Source organism: Alligator sinensis, unplaced genomic scaffold (assembly GCF_000455745.1).
Source record: "Alligator sinensis unplaced genomic scaffold, ASM45574v1 scaffold1567_1, whole genome shotgun sequence".
In the NCBI taxonomy this organism is placed as follows: Eukaryota; Metazoa; Chordata; order Crocodylia; family Alligatoridae; genus Alligator; species Alligator sinensis.
The window spans coordinates 383,232-400,553 of NW_005842646.1; the positions used below are offsets into that span (position 1 = coordinate 383,232).

Genomic DNA, 17,322 nt, shown 5'->3' on the forward strand with positions numbered 1-17,322 from the left:
ACGAACCGACCTAGACTGGTAGATCCCTTGGGAGTCAATATTTTGATCCGAGGCCTGCAGGACACTTCAAGCACAGAGGTATCACGTAGTTCCCAGGCATATCTTGGTTACATTTGCTCAATAAAGCTGTGGCCTTTTGGCCTCTTTCCAAATTAACTTGTGTGTGACCTCCCCGGTGCCCTCTCTCAGCGACAAGGCCGCAGAGAAGCATTTGATTAAAACTCAGAAGGAAATGCAGAATGCGCTAGTTGATCGAACTGTCTTTCATTGAGACTATTTAAACTTTGGGGCATGTTTTACACGCTTTCCGCTATTGTTTTGTGGCTGCTCTTTCACCTCCGCCTGGTTTTCCCTTTGCCCCAGAACAAGGAGTTTTACTGCCTCTGCAATGTCAACATTTTGACTCTGATCCTACCACAAAAACCACGAACGTGTCCCTCGTGGAGAGCTGCAATGTGCCCCCTCACCGCGGCAGGATTGGGGCCACGCAGCAGTAACATGAAGGAAAGCAGTGAGAATTTACTCTGCAAAGCAAAGGACAATATTGCAAAGCACTGTATACTCCCTTCATATTCCAAGAAATAAATCAATGTTAGTTTCTCATGGCTGGAGAAAACATATTGCCTGGATTCTGATTCCCAGAGGGGGAGGGTTTCAAGAGCTTATATGGTAGTTAGATTTTTGGCTGGAGAATATGCAATATGATAAAAACAGAGTCCCTAAACGCTATAATAAATTATGGATCGTTTGATGTGCAAACCAAAGAGCTGTCAAGCCACAGTATCGCTGAAATATTCTAAACGGGCTCTGAACTCCAGCGTGCAATCTGTTTCCAGGCCTTCCAGTCTTGTAGCAGCACATCTCCCACGCTTCATGCTCCTTGGAGGGGTTTCTTTTACTTCTAAGCATGCACTGTTTCAAAATGGCATTCTCCTTCCTAGGACGGTCCCAGCAGCAATGCTACGTTTTTCCAGACCCCATCATGGGCCGGGGGCAGGCTTTAGCCTAGAAACAGGAGACGCAATTTGCTTTCTCTGCCCTGCCACAGACTTCTTGTGAGATGTCGAGCCAGTCACTGCGTGCCTACCTGTTGCAGGGTGTGCCTGCAACCATGCCCCCCTTCCCACACCGGCTCCTATGCAAGACTGGCATTCACAGCCCCAAATCTACACCACGCTTGGGGACTGAAAGCTGTCCCTTTGTGGACAGGCAACTGCTCCTATTTGGTTCAGACCCAAGAACAGGACAGAACAGCAGAAGTCTGACACCAGAAACATCAGTTGATAATGCACAGACCTGGTTGGAGGGGTTGGCGTGGAGGGGCTCTTGACAGAAGCCAAGTAGCTGGGCTCTGCCCCCCCCCCAGCCATGAAGAAACATGAGGCTTAATGGAAATAGGAAGAAAAAGAGCTGGAAGGCTCCTGAGAGCAAGTCCCCCTTCCTGACCAGGAGCTAGAAGCTGCCAAGATGGCTTGGCTCTGGGGAAGGGGCTCCTTGCTAGAGACAAGGGGCGCTTGTACACGCCACGGCGACTATGGGCATGGTTCTTGCGTTAAAACTTTTACCCCCACTCTCACAGGGAATGAACATCCCTCGCCCTTCTCCTACGCTCCCAGAGGTGCACGCACCTCACAGCACGCAGGATAGTTATAGGGTTTGACACAAGAGACCTGGGCAAAGCAAGAAGCAGCGACTTGCCACCTGAGAAACACGCAGCGGGTGCCGTCCTGCTGCCAGCCGTACCGAATCTCCCTGCGGGAAGGAAGCCAAGCTGCACGGAGGACAAATCTAAGCAGAAGCTTCAAGCTTATTATTCTGTGACAAGCAAAGCTGTCAGGACAAGCAACCTGCACTGCCGCTGAATACACTCTGCGGTTTCAACCATCAGTCCGCCTGCTTCCAATACGGACGAACAAAAACCCATCTAGTTAGAGAGTGACCTCACCTGCTCCGAAAAACCAAATTGCAGATCGGTTCAGACTTATTTCCCCAAAAGTGACCCCTGGCCTCCCAGCTGAGATAGCAATACTAATATTTATGGACGAGCTATAAGTGCCGCTGGGCGTGGAGCAAAAATAACTCCAAATCACAACTGATAGAAATGCAACGGGATCCAAAAATTCCCAGTTCCAGCCTGACGATAATAAATCAGCTCGCCCACAGAGCGACAGAAAATAGAACCACCCACAAATCAGACGGAGAAATGGAAACAAAGATGGTCCGGCGCTTCCAGCCGATTAGCAGGAATCTTGGAGCGTGACTCGTTCCAAAAAAGATCCGACTGAGACGTCAAGCTCTCTCAAAATGTTATACTTCTTATGTTTTAAAAGGTTGTTAAACTGGGCTAATAAAACTCAGGCAGACCTCTTTATTTCGCTTTTGCATAATATCCACTCGATCGATTCCTTCCAGCCTCTGGACATGCCATTCGAGTGTAAGAACAAAGGCGAGAACAATTTGTTTAGAAATTGCTTCTCAATAAAAGCAAAATGCACACACAGAGGAGAATATTGCACGTGCCTGTTGCAGGATACAAATGCATTTATTTGCATCCACACTGAGAAGGTCATGAGTGACCGGACCACACAATTTATTCGCCAAATTTAAGCACTCTCCAAAGACTTTTGAAGTCTTGTCACCCTTTGAGAAGACTTCTTCTCGAGGAGCATGCACAGCAGTGCATAAATGCAGGCTAAAACTTTGTAAAAAGTACACCTCTTAATATCCAGGAATAAGAAAACAGCCTGGAGCCCAACTAAAACAGTAAGTATGGGTACGGGTACATGGGAAGCCGGGCTGCAGCTATCCAAGCTAGTTTGGGCAACGGCAGCAACATAGCTGTGTTGGCACAGCACGCTACACAGGCTCATGCACTGCTTCTCCCGGCGCAGTGTAGACCTGTCCTGGGTACCTACAGGTCTGGCATCAGGACTGGACCTCCTCCAAACACAACAACAGACTAGAAGCATTTGCAATGTGCTGTGCCCATCTACTGGATACCGCGGGAAATGCAGATCGGAAATCTGAGCAGATAAGGTGCAGACACAGGACGGTTTCTACGACCCCGATTTCACTCTGCCGTTGAAATTACTCTGCAGTAACTTCTCCCAAGTTGGCTGCCCAAAGTAGGTGTTGCTGTTGCAGCACCTGGTTAGTGACAGCCCATTTGCACGGAGCAAGCACCAAGCCCAGCGACATGGGTAAGGGCAGCAGACACCAGCATACCTTTCTCCGGTGCATATTTACTTCTCACTTCCTCTGAAGTAACTAGACACTCGTTCCCTGCGAGGCATATGCTATGTGCTGTACATCCACTCCACTTTTCCTGTGGAGTTAATTGAGAGGGTTTGTAGCAGACACACCAAGTCTTTGCATCTAGCTGGACAGCAGCTCCAGTGCACCCTGAAAATCTGCAGGCACCTCCTTAAAAACAATGCTCTCCACCGGAGCAGAGCAAATGAGCGGGTTTTCCTCATCTCTCCTTCAACCTGGGAGTCCACGCTGCTTTCTAGATCTGAAGAGGAATATAACTAGACATCAAATCCTTCTCACACCTCCTCCATTGTGGAATTAATTCATGGTGCTCTCCAGATACGGGGGAGAGACAGGAAGACCTCAGTGGGACCAAGGATGGGCCTACCCCAGGCAGGGGGCTGCACTAGGAGACCCCGGGGGGTCCCTGCCAGCCCTATTTCTGTGCCTAGGGACTATGGTGAGATTCAACCCCCAAAAACCCAAGTTTCAGTAACACCCATATTTCCTTTTTAGCTGGATCTGAACCTTTCACCTTAATCTAAGGACTCTGACATTCAGACTAGGGACAGACATTACACATAAACCGGTTTAAGTGATCAGAAACCGGTTTAAACCTGTAACAGAACAGATGTTCAGTGCGCATAAACCAGTTTGAAATGGCTGAAACCAGTTTGAGATCTACCTGGTTGAATGTAGTATCCAACTGAACTGATTTGGCTCAAACTGGTTTATGCAACGTCCGTCCCAGACCTAAGAGCTGGGTTCCTAACGAGTCGCTTCTTGAGGATTGCCTTTTGCTTCCCAAACGTGACATTCACCATTTTTATTTCGTGGCCAGACCTGACCTTTCCCTCCACAAAACAACCTTCATGGGAGCATTTGGCATCTCTGTGCTCTCAGATTTTCCTACGCAACAAGAAAATCCCTTCGTATTTTCCAGCTCTGAAAGCAAACAGAAGCAGTGCGTGAGGATCGGCGGCGATGGCCATATTCCACCCCTGACTTTTTGCTAGACCAGGGGTGACGGGCAAAGTCCACAGCTTTGTACAGCTGAATGCAGCCGTGCCGTGTTTACCCACCGCCTCCAACTCCACGAGCAGACCGATAACTCGACCCAGCCCGGCAGCCGGCGTTTCACAACCGCTTGGTGTCAGCAGTTTCAAGTATGCTAATAACCACGTTCGGTTCAGCGCGCCTCTCCCCCTCGCTGTGCACCGCAAAACATTATCATCTCCTGCAGGTTGAAACCTGCCCTCTTCCCAGTTCTACAGGGAGCTGATTATACTTTATTTCCCTTTTAATCATTGCGCGCTGCTGGCCGTTTGCATCGCTTTACGATGAGAGCGGGCACGGTCGTGGAGCGACGCCGAGGGCCTGCTCCCGCGAAGCTAAGCGCGGCTGCTGTGCATCATCTTCGTACGAGTGCAAAGCGGCCGGCTGCTCCACCCAGCCGAGGGGTAATGAGGCATGCCTGTGTCTGAGGTCAGCAGGATTAAACTGGGAAATGCTATGAAAACAGTGCCGTGGCATGCACTGGAGCGAGAAAGCTGAGGTTAGCATCAGGAAAGAGCATGCCTACTTGCCTGGCAGCCTGATAAGCCGTGTTTGTTTTAACCTGCAGAGGTCTTTTATTACCTGAAGGGTGTAAAACCCCTCCTTCCTGCAGGCAAGAGGCCAAGCCAGCTCTCCCCGCCGCAGACCTTGCCCTGCAGCTGCCGTCTCCAAGGGCATGTTGTTGCTTGACTTTCCCAAAGCCACACGTCCCCAGCAACCATGAAGGCCTGTGCCCCCCAACCTGGCCAACAAGTCACATCTGACAAGCAGCTGCATCTAGGTCCAACATAGCAAAGCAGGGATGAGAGCAGAGTCCTGCAGGCCTGGGATAAGGGGAGAGGCCAACACTAGACTACATGGAGAAACATAATGGGGAATGATCATATAATCATGGAAAATGAGGGTGGAAGGGACCTCAGGAGGTTACATCCAGTCCAACCCCCTGCTCCAAGCAGGGCCAGCCCCAACTGCGTCATCCCAGACAAGGCTGTGTCTACCTGGGTCTTAAACACCTCCAAGGATGGTGAGTTCACAACCTCTGGGTAAAATGATCAACCCCTAAGCTAAAGGAAGCCGACCCAGGGCCTTGGCCTGAGAAACTGGTGCCTGCAGACTGCAAGGGGGAGCATTGCCAGGATCGAATGTGGTCCCAGGGCTCTGCTGGAGGAATTTTGATTTATTTCCATGCTAAGACTATCTAGGATAAAAACACCAGCTGAGAGCACAGTCCCTCACACCTGCCAGGTGGTACCCAAAAAAGCCAGCAGCCCCCACTTCGAATGAAGGTAAAACCTCCCCAAAAATTGGGTAAGGAACAGCCATTCCTGCCGGGGTCCTGCAACCATCAGCGTATGACACAAAGCTCAGGATTTGGTTATTATTGCATTCGCCTTTATCCTGGGGCTCAGGCAGACTTCCATAAAGAGGGCAGAAGGTCTGGAGCGGGACTCCACGCACACGAGCCGCTCCGTGGGTCCGCTCCTGTTCCACGGGAATGGGCAACTATCCTTGGGCAGCTTCCCCCTAAATGCAGCAAGGGCAACCTACTCCACTCTGCTTCATCTTCTGCAGGGCAGGAGAACACACAAAACCACAAATACAGAACTGGGGGTGTGCAAGAAGTCCCCTGCCCCACTTATATAACTTAGTTGGGGTTGTCCTTGGTTTTCTATTCACCCACCAGTCCTATTCAGGACCCAGCTGCGGTGCTTGGCATCACAGCTTCCTGCAGAAGCAGATCCCACGGGCTGGCTTCAGTCTCTGGAGGGTAACGGGCGCGTTCCTGAGCCTCGTTACACCGTGCAGGACCGGCCTGTCACTGGTCCTTAACAGTGGTGCTTGCTCGAGGGAACTGGGAGTAGTGGTGCAGCCACAGTGGATCCTCTGGGGTTTTCTCAGCTCTGCATTTTCCACCCAGGGAACCAGCCCCAGCCACCTGAGAGCTTCCCGCAGCTCTGACCTAGCTGGGCTACTTGCCTGGGAGGTGGCTCCCCACATCCCCAGCTCCTGCCCTGGAGCCCTAGCAGGTCTGCATAGGCACTGGGGATGTGTCTGGAGCAGCCTCCCAGGGCAGCTTCCAGCTCTGGAGAGCATCAAGGGACCGGGGTGGGTGGAGCTGGGCACAGATCCCATCCTCGCCACTGACCTTGCTGCGATCGCTCCTGTGAGTAAATAGCAGGGCCAGTGGCCCATCACACCCACTTGGATTGCATTCACCCAAAGGAGCACAGGAATGGGAGAAGTAGGACGGACAGGACAACCTTCAACCCCGCACCCACCTGGTTGATGTGCTTCAGCTTGTCGATAATCTGGCTAATCACCGGCTCCGGGCCCTTCATTTTCATCTCGTGGTTGCCAGCCTGGGCTTTCGCTCCATTGCGCACGACTGGGTGACTGTACCTGCCAAAGCGAACACAAGAGAAGATGGGGCACCTGATCCATAAGGAGATCACTTGCGTGCAACAGGCTCCAGAGGCATCCTAGCAACGACAGAGGCCCATTCAGCAGCTGGAGATGCTCAAGCTGTTCATGACAACACAGAAAGGGCGGCCACATTCAGTAAATATTTCCATTCTGTCTTTGCAAAGGAACTGGACCACATACCCGCATCACATAAGGATGAAGGCGTACTTTCCAGGCCATTAGTAACCAAGAAGGATGTTAAGCAACATTTATGAATAACATCTGCTACTGAAAACTTTTTAAACAAACAGTCACAGATAAAACGGCACCAACATAAAAAACATGACTGAGGAAATCTGGCCTGCTGACATTCATCTGCAAGAAATCTTGGCAGATGCAGGAAAAGACTGGAAGACTGCTAACCGTGGGCCCATATTCAAGAAAAATAAACAGGGAGACCTGGAGGACTGAAGACTCATTAGCATCATATCCATCCTTTGCAAAAGAATGGATACGCTGATGCAGACTTTTTATTAATAAAGGATTAAGGGCCAGGAGTGTCATAAATACAGCATTATGAATATAAGGAATGCAACATGCTTTATAGAAAATAGGTGTTGCCAAATAAACCTGATTTCACTTTTTTTGTTGAGCTCGCACGTTGGGTTGGTAGATGTGCTATGCTTTGGACTTTTATAAAGGACTACTAGACTTAGTACTGCACAGCATTTTGATTTTAAAATGATTAACTATGCAGTTCAATAGATTACAAACTGAATAGATTATGAACTGGCTTATCTAAAAAAAAAAATCACCATCGGGAACCACCCTTGAAAGACGGCGTCTCTGGGGGGTTCGGCATGGGTTGGTACGAGGCCCAACTCCATTCAGCGTTTTAACAGACGATCCAGAAGTAAAGATATCACTGCAAAGATCGAGAGAATAGCGAGCAGTGGGAGGAGTGCTGTCATACCTTGCTATCAGTAAAACAAGCCCATTCAAAAGAACAATGTTTTAATACAGCCAAAAGCCAAGTGGTGGACTCTCCATCTCTTGGAGGCTCTGCATTTCCAGCCCGGATGCCGTTTTGAAAGCATTCTGGACATCACTCTGACCAAACACCAGATATTGGATTCAATATAGGGATCCTATGGGACTTGTGGTATTAAGATATCATTCAAGGACCTATGGTATTAAGAGATGTCAAACTCTGTGATCGAAAAGGTTCCCTCTAGGCCTCAACTCCCAACTACGCAGTGGAGCTGGTGATTATTCGCTGCTTAAAACTGAGGTTGAACACAGCACGCTACAGCTTTCCCATCCAAGCCGACAATGCAGTTTCTGCCCTAAGACCTGTAAGATTATTGTGAATTTTGAATTACTCTAGCACAGCAATTATGGACTGGGCCGCAGAGATCATGATTTGAAAGGAGGTCGGTACACCGTTCCTAAATAAATGCTTGGCCTGCAGCGACACAAGAATCAATATTCCCCGAGCACCATCTTGTGGAAAGACTGCACTACTACAAGCTTATCTCGGGCAAATTAGACACACAAATCCTGCCCCTCCAAACAAACAACCATGCTTAATCTCACGCATGTGCAAAAATGTGTTCAACCCCAAGGCATTTGCACACCTGCCCATTAGACCAACTGGGCAAGAACAAATTTCTCATCAGCTCCAAGCCCCGTTAACGGTGAGTATTAGATACGCTTCGCTTGCTGGATGCCCTCAGAAATTTCTGGTTATTCTACAAATTCGGTTTTGAGAAACAAAGATGCATTATTGCTGGGGGGGGGGAAAAAATAAAGTCTTCCGAACTCTTGGAGCTCAACTCCCACAGATCTAGGAAGCACGGAGCTGTTCTGGGGAATACGCATTTTTTTCTGGTTTTCTCTGGGCAACGGTTGCAAAATCAGACCCTCTCCGGACTACAGCGTGCCATGCAAGGACGACCCGAAGGGATGCGATAGGCCAAGGGGTCCAGTAATAAGGGTCAGTAAGATGAGTTACCGAGCATGGAGAGTCTAAGAGAGTTTACCCGATTAGTAACATGAAGGGAAAGAATGACATCTCACCACCCCAGGACCATGCAAGGGAAGGCCCTGCCACCCCGGAGAGATGCAAAACACCTGTCTTAGTGCAGATGTGCACTGATACGCTATCCCCAAAGAGTGCACATTCAGGCCAGGAGGTAGGGCATCCACAGCAGACACGACTGGCTTCACTGTGCCCCCCCCTGCAATGCTGCAGATGCGCCATAAGAGCCAAACCAATCCCCACCCCTTCCCTGCACGAAAATCCAAGAGCAAGGATTGAAGATTGGAGGGAAACACCTGGAGATTCCCCTTCCAGGGCTCCCCAGGCCGTCCCGGTGGGGAGAAGCGACCAGGATGGTGCTGGCTTGTGGCCCCGCTCCCAAGCAGACAGAGGACTTGGGCTCCCAAGACACTTCTGGAAATTTTCCCCATTGGGCTTAACATCCTTTGCTAGACCGGGCTGGATTCATAGATTGTAAGGGGCTGGATGGAGTGCAGTATGTGTGATGTTGGATAAATAAATGACGGCAGCCACTAACATGGGAAAAAGTGCTGCCAGGCACAAAATAGACTCAGAAATAAAGGAAAACTATGCATGCATTAGCATTCACGGATTCAACAGGAAATGACCTTAGGTTCACAAATGCAGATCCAGCATATTCACGCATCTCCCAGGATGGAGACTTTGGCTCTCTCACAATCCATCTAAAATCAATGAAAATGAAAAGCAGACTTGAAAGCCACCCCGGTCAGAGCAGGCAGGCTTGCAGGAAGCCTGGGGGCACTGGAGGGATGTGGAGTGGACCTGACCGGACAGGTTCCCGTCAGCATCCAGTATTTCAAAGGCACAAAGGCCATGAGTGTAATTTAGCTCCTGACCGGGTGGAGGGAGCATTCCTGAAATGCCAAGCATCCCAGACACAGGCAGCTGGCACCCGCCCAGGCTAAGCCCTAAGCAGTGGCTGGAGATCTTCATGGGGTCCTAAATCCAGCCCTGCACCCAGAGGCACGACAAAGAGATGCACGGGCAGAGCACCAGCAAGAAGCCCTCGTCCTTCAGACTGCGTCACGGGACACCCGAAGCCTCCTCCCAGTCGCTTGCTTTCTCGTCTTTCCATTCGACTCCGTGGCACGGCCACGGTTTTCAGAGTGCCGATGGAGCGTGCACGCGGCCAAGCAGATGGCCAAGGCAATGTGGCATCATCTTGGCTTACAGGCTTTGTGCTCACCAGCCAGTCCTTTGGGGCGATGCTGACCAGGGCAACATTTAGCATGGCACTACTGAGGCTGAACGCGCCACGGTCCCGCACTGCCTGGGCAAGCTGCGGTCGAGCGGTGGCAGCAGTCTAAGGCAGCATGCGAGCACCCGGCTTATGGAGAGGTATCCAGGTGCAAGAGATTTCCAAGGACCCTCCAAACCGGGGTGCAAGCTACAGCTGGTGACAAAGTCAATGCAAAGGATAAATGTTACGTCTTGCAAAACGCGCCGATAAATGCTTGTCCCTTCGAACCGCCTGGCAGATAATTACCCGAGAAAAGCATTACCCTGCTGGCTATGGTTATGGCCTTGCAAAATGCCGCATCTTCCATATTCCTCCTTCATTCGTGAGCCATGAATCTTTAATCCTGACCCAAACTAAGGGATTTCCTCCTGCTCCCCATCTCCTCTGGGACAGCTTTGTCCTTCCAGCTTAAACCGCTTTCCTTCCAGATTTTCGTTACAGGGCGCAGGAACCAAGACAACAAGGGAGCCCTAAAAAATATGGCAAGATGCAGAGCAGTGCTGTGAGGTTCCTCCCCGAATTAGGATCTGCACGAGCACTGAAATGCAGACCAGTAGGGCTGACTTGGCCACGCTACGTTTGCAGATAAATTACTGTAGCGCGACGTGTGGTTTACAGAAAGTAATCCTGTAAAGTCAAACGGAAAGAATCACGTATGAAAAAAGGGAAGCAACCTTTTCATTCAAATACCAATTAATGTATGCTTGCCTCCCAGCTACAAAGCATCGATTCACGGACAGCTGCACGCGTCACGCCTGCTAGAGAGGAAACCGGGGTCCCGGCTAAGCACATGCACGTCTCACATGATGGCTGGTCATCGCATTTGTTTTTCCTAAAAGGGGACAAAATGCAACTACAACTGGATCCACCGCAAATGTGGGAACACATTTTAAGGGAAGGGCGTTTGTTTAACTGGTTAATAGATTAGGGCTCACGCCTGAGAGACCAGCACCTGTAATTACCACCAATACTGAGAAGTGCTCTGCCTTCTGGGAGCCGTCCTGTTATGTTTTTTCTGATGGCACAGGCGGCTCGTAACCCCAAAGGTATTAACGTGCCCACGTCATGCTACAACAGTGACATTTGGCTTTTGACTGCAAGAGACCTCGGCCTGCCCAGCCCCAGGTCAAGCACAATCCAAAAACTTTTATTAAAGCCATGGAAAAAGAAAGAAAGAAAAAACCCAGCTGAAGCTTTGGAAACATGAATTGCTAGGCAAGGCTTTTATTTTAAATGACATCCCCTATTTCCTTCCCTGTTTGGTGCAGAGAGTTGCTCATAAGGAGACAGTCCTGCAGGATGATGTTAAAGATGGCAATAACTGTCCTGTTCAGAGAAAAGGGCGAGACGAGAGCTTCTGTTGCTCTCGTTCTAAAAACCCAGCCTGATTCCTTTAAAACCAAACCAGACGCATCCACAGAGACGCACCCGAGCAAATCAAGAAAGACAGACTCTCCGGTGCCTTCCCTTTGCAAGTTCAGCAACAGAGAAGCACGGGCCAGTGTCCACAGTAACAAGAGTGTCCAGCTCAGCCCCTTAAATTCAGCTGTTATGAAGCATGGACCAGCGTTTCTGCCCTCCGAGACCTGGCAAACTTGTACCCAGTGCTGCAGGTATACTTAAAGCATTGCTTTCACCTGCCTTTCCAGTCCCAAACTGACAGCAGTGTTTTTATCATGGCTAGCTAAACGCAACTGTTTTTGAGCACAGTGCTGAGAAAGTGCTAGGAAAGGAAGGCAAAGCGACGTGACAAGGGTGAGATGAGCACAGGTGCCCCAATCTCGCATCACAAGCATCGTTCGGGTTTCAGCCAAGAGTGCTCGCCGTGTTGGCCTCGTTTATGCTGCCGATTCCCCAAGCCTGCCTTGGCCTGGTCAGGACGCCTCTCAGGATTACAATGAGAAAAGTTCATTTGTGTTGTGATGGAGAAGCTCACTCCAAAGACCACCCATCCCACCACGTCCAACGAGTCATTGTTGGCAATCCCTCAATTTGAGGATGATCTCCACCATGGCTCATCGACGGGGCTTGAGGAGTCCAATCCAGGAGTCGCAGATCCCTCCACAGAAGTTGCAAGTCTTTCTGCAGGGGGAAAGCAGGCTGTAGGCTGGGATTATCTCCTTCTCCTTCCTCTGCCCTCTCTTCTCTGCACTGAGGGCAAGATGCTTTCCTTCAAAGCAGGCTGGCGCTTGGTTGAGTTTTCACTGGAGTCTGCTACCAACTAGCTCCTCCGAGCAGGATGCTGGCATCTGTTTTCTCGAGGTCTGCATCCACCCGTAGCCTCTGGTCTGGCAAAGTTAGTGCTTGAGGATCACTGACTCAAAGCTGGTAACACTGGTTTCAGCAAGGAGCTGGGCGGTTGTGCGGCAATCTTCCCAGGGAAGTGGCCCCACGTGACGCCGTGCGAGAGGAGATGCCCACCTCAAGGTAGCGACATGAACCAGAATCTCTCACGGCGATTTCGACTCTAAACATTTCCCCCCATCTCTGCAATCTTTTGAACCATTGTCGTACGAATTGCGACTCTACCAGGAGCCCTGAAGACCCCTCAGCGTAGCTCCTCGACCTGCCCCCTTGGTTTGTTACCGCTGCGCTGGTCTCCAAATTCAGCAGAGCTTTGTAACCATTGCATACGAGGGGCTGAGCTGGACTCCTGTGACTGCGGACAATCAGAGCTCGGGCTTAGCCCAGCCGTCTCTTAAAGTCCACAGAGCCAGGTCCGTTTACACCAACTGAGGATCTGATCCGGCATCTTTAAACACAACCCCTCTTCCCTGAGGGCACATTATTGCCAACCTCAAGTGTCCAAAGATGGAGCAGCAGGAAGGAGACCCCCGCACTGCCTCCTTGCTAATAGCCGCAACCAGTCAACCCAAGAGAGTTTTGCAAACACCCCCCAAAAAACACAGGTCAGCCATCCTTACAGACACAGCCTCCTGCCGAGCACTCACGGATCAGCACGCCTTACTTTTCTTCCTTTTTGGAACGAGAACGGAGATCCTCACGTCGTACCCTGACCCCAGCAGCCGGGGATTTCGGGAAAAACTCCAACAGCTGTAAGATTCACCAAAAACTCGCAAGAGTTGGCAACTAAGGGTTTGTACCAATCTGCTATCGTTTCAGTCTCACTTTTCCTCACTGAAGTTTGAGACACATTAGCCTGGGAAAAGTTGCCCAGACGTTAGACCAACAAGCGTGCTGAATATATCTAGATCCGTGACCTTCATTCCTCAGATACTCTGGAAGCAATTAGAGCCAGCGAACAACCTATTACATTTGCCTACTATCCCCTTTATTAAAGGTCTCTTATGCTATGAAACTGTTTTATGCGTCTGAAAAGTTATAAAATCCCCTAGCCTTTTGGGACTCTGTTTTATGTGATATTCTGTAACATTTGCAGAAATAACGGTATGCTTTCATGAGTTGGAGGTTTATTATTGGCGTGGATTCTCCTTTGTTACAACATTACAGCATCTCGTTTTTCTCTCTTGCTTCCAATCATGCTTGCTTTGTTTGTGATTTGTATGATAAAGAAACCACAATAGGTTGGCAATAAAAGGGAAATGTGAAACTTTTTCCCTGTGAGAAGCAAAATTAGGAGAGTTTGGCAAGGCGCAAAAAACATACTCGCTTGGAAAGTGCATAAAAGGAGCAAAGATCAAAAGTCCTGCAGATGACTTAGGTTAAGGCAAAGACCTGCCCTGTACAGCTTGGGAACGGGGGGACATGTTCTGGGCTGGCTGAGAAGTTTTGCAACGCCTAAACGTGGCTGCAACACTGTTCAGAAGAGCTTGAAAAGGAAAAGAAGATTCCTCTTAAACTTCGAGAGCCTGGGTTTTTCACAAGCTTTTAAAATTAAATGCTGAGAAATCTCAACACTATGCATAAAACTTTACTTTTTCTATAAGGGGTACTGGATGGGAAGGGATCCACCGGATCATCAAGTACTGTCTCCTGCAATTATAGGCACTGCGTCCAATAGGCTCATTCATAAACGCATCACAGGCAGTGGATCCTGCGCTTCCCATCAACATGCAACACATTTTAGCAGATCATTAGAGGGGAGTGTTTAACACTTGATTTCTCCTCATTTTTCCAGTACATGTTCTCTAACTGGGTAGCCACTGCATAGCTGACCCCCTCCCCGCCATGGCACCTAGCTAGAAAATTAGCTCCCCTGGACGGTTTTCAGACCTCGGCACCATACATGTCATTTGTAACAGCTCCCAAGCACAGTTTTATGGTGTGATGAAACTGTGCGTAAGAATATAAGAATTGCCATTTACTGGGTCAGACCTTAGGTCCATCTCGCCCAGTCTCCAATGTCACCTGGCAGCACAGAGCAGATGCTGAAAGGGAGGAAGACCTGGGTCTGACCAGGGTTTTTCCCCCTGTCCCTCTCCCACTTGCAGCCTCCAAGATTTGAGGTCTAGGAAGTGTTGATTCACAAGCCGTGCCCTCCACTCCCCTGCTCAATAGGGACTGATGCCCCTTTCCTCCAAGGATGCGTCCCATCCCTTTGTGAATCTGGCTCCCACCACATCTGGTAGCAACGAGCTCCGCGCTTGCATGACACGCCGGGTGAAAAATAACTTCCTTGGGTTCGTTTTAAACTTACCGCCTGCTAGCTTCATGTTGTGTCCCCTAGGTCTCGTACAGTACGAGAGAGTCGAGAATCAATCCCTCTCGACTTTCTCTTCACCGGTTCGTACTGTGTAAACCCTTCTCATGTCCCCACTCAAGCGTCTCTTTTCTAAGCTGAGCAGGCCTGGCCTCCTTAGCATCTCCTCCTAGGGAAGCCCCTCCATCCCCCTCATCCTCCTTGTTGCCCTTCTTTGGACCGTCTCCTCTGTGCAAGGGAAGTCCACCGGGAAAGTAACCGGCAACTTACCAGGGCCAGAAGGAGACGTTCTTCTCAATGGATGGACAACCTTGAAGATGGGCTGAAGCCTATGAAGTCAGACTCGATAAAGGAGTCTGAAGAACGTAACAGAGGGAGCAATAATTAAATATGCATAGCGGGATGAGTAATGCCGGCTAGTCGGTGGGAACAACACGCGTTGATGCTTTATGGCGCTGGTCATCAGCACAGTAATGTATCCATCCTGAAAGCATTACTCAGAGATGGGCAGGTTCTCACAGGGCATAAATAAACCAAGCTCCTTTGACTTTAACAGAGCTGGAAAGACTTAGACCTGATGAGAAACTCCTCCAGGACACCCGTGATCCCATTGATACCAATGCCTGGGGGCAAATAAGGAGGTACCCTCGAGCTGGGGTTGCAACGTGGGGCCTCCTGGTTCCCCAAACTGTGATCAGACCCCTCTCTTGGCCACACACAAGACTCCTCAAAGAGCCCTGGCTGTGAGTCTCAACAACGGGGCATAATTGCACACACCACCTGGGCTTAAGGGAGTTTAAAAAAAGAGAGAGACAAAGGGGGGAAAAAATAAAATGGTAGATTTGGAAAATGAGAGCCAATAGAAAAGGCAAGGGCCTTCGGCCTACGAAGAGAAGGGACACATCGGTTGTCTGCAAATACCTCAAGCAATGCTATCAATAGGACGGAGCAAGGAGTAGCCCAGAGGAAGAACTCAAAAAGGGATGGGTTTACAGTGCAAAAGGGGCAATTTATGTTAAACATTAGGATCGCCGTTATCAAGATGAGCTGGGCCTTGCATGGGTTAACAGGGCCAGGTTGCGGAGCTGTGCTGCTCAAAACAGGATGAGAGATGTGTTCGAATGACCCAGGAATCCTCAGCGACGGAGAAGGGTGACAGTGAATAGGCCCTTGGGATCCCTTCTGGAAGAATTCACTCCACGATACTGCATTAAAGATGGGGCCATTACCGTGACCACAAATCTGAGAGAATTGCATACAAAATGCAGGGAGGCTGCCTCCCTGCAGCCCTATGATACAAATGAATTCATCATCTCTGCATGGTGCTTATCACAACCCTCAAAGAGCATCACCTCCCACTAGCCCTCTCCCATGAACGATGCCTAGACTCTCAGAGCCCTTAGCCACTTCGAAAAGCCACCGATGGGTTTAATTGACCTGGAGTAAGGAAAAAAAAACAAACCAGGAGTGGCTTTCAGGCTTTCATCAACACAAATGCACCCGTGTTACTGGGGATTAGATGCTTTCAAAAGATTTCCCTGGTCTGAGGTTCAAATATGAGTCTGAGCAGCCACTAAAACAAAAAAAAAGAAGAATCCAAGGTTGCAGGGACTGGAAATTTCCTCCATCCCATCCCAGCTTGTTTGGCAATGTGATAGCCTTGAATACAATCACAGGATCGTAGAAAATGAGGTGGGAAGGGATCTCAGAAGTCATATCTAGTCTGACCCCTTGTTCCAAGCAGGACCAGCCCCAACTCTATCATCCCAGACAAGGCTTTGTCTACCCGGGTCTGCAAAACCTCCAAGGATGGAGACGCCACCACCTCTCCGGGTAACCCGTTCCAGTGCTTTACTAGGCTTCTGCTAGGTCTTGTGAAGTTCGGGCAGAGGCCTCGGGGTGCACGTAGCACATTAAGCGTGGAGAGGAAAGCCTGCTCTACATTTCAGCCAGGCATATCCGACAAGGGGAATCATGTACTCAGTCTGCAGCACTAGAAAGCCAAAAAAACAAGGGGAAATTCAAACTTTTCCACCTCTAAAAGCTCAGGACATTCTTTGATCATCCATCACCGGGGATAGTTGGCCACGTGACCAAGAGGTAAACGTGGCCAATATCCTGAAACTGTCGCCAATGATTTATGAAACACGGTCTCCGCGCAAGCTGGAAGCCAGGTCTGGGAAGGATCACAAGCGGGCGTCAGTCCGGCGTACGGAGAGATGAAGTCACGACGGAAGTTTTCAAACCCCCGTCTGTAATGCCGCGCACGGCTGAACACTGCTGGTTTGACCGCTTCGGAGAAATACGAGTCAAGGGCTTAAAAAGTAACCAGCTATTTTTGCGTTCCCAACAAGATACCTTAATGGGGCCTGATTCTCGGAAAAGGTTGAGCAACCGCCATCTGAAAAGCAGGCTCCCCTAGGGCATCTCAAGCTCGAGATGAAAAAATTATCACTTCCCCTTGTTTTTTCTGGCTGTTTAGTGCTGCAAACTGGGCACATTATTCCCCTTCACACGCACAAAAAATGAGGCAGCCAACCAAAAAAAAAAAACCAACAACAAAAAATGGTATTAGCTACTTTTTGAACAGCTCCATCACAGCACTTAACCGGTGCGGCCTGTTTTAGTGCAAAATGTTTTAGCGCTAAATGTTTTAGCTGTGCATGT

The 17,322-nt window shown here is 49.6% G+C and overlaps 1 protein-coding gene across 2 annotated transcripts in view; it reads right to left on the reverse strand.

Annotated features, from left to right (window-relative positions):
- GPC3 (glypican 3) overlaps positions 1-17,322 on the reverse strand; it is a 246,051-nt gene that overhangs the window by 53,039 nt on the left and 175,690 nt on the right. For both annotated transcript variants that reach the window (XM_014524665.2, XM_025215478.1), the window contains one exon: positions 6,588-6,708. In XM_014524665.2, coding sequence (XP_014380151.2) covers positions 6,588-6,708 — 121 coding nt within the window. The remainder of the gene's footprint in view (positions 1-6,587; positions 6,709-17,322) is intronic.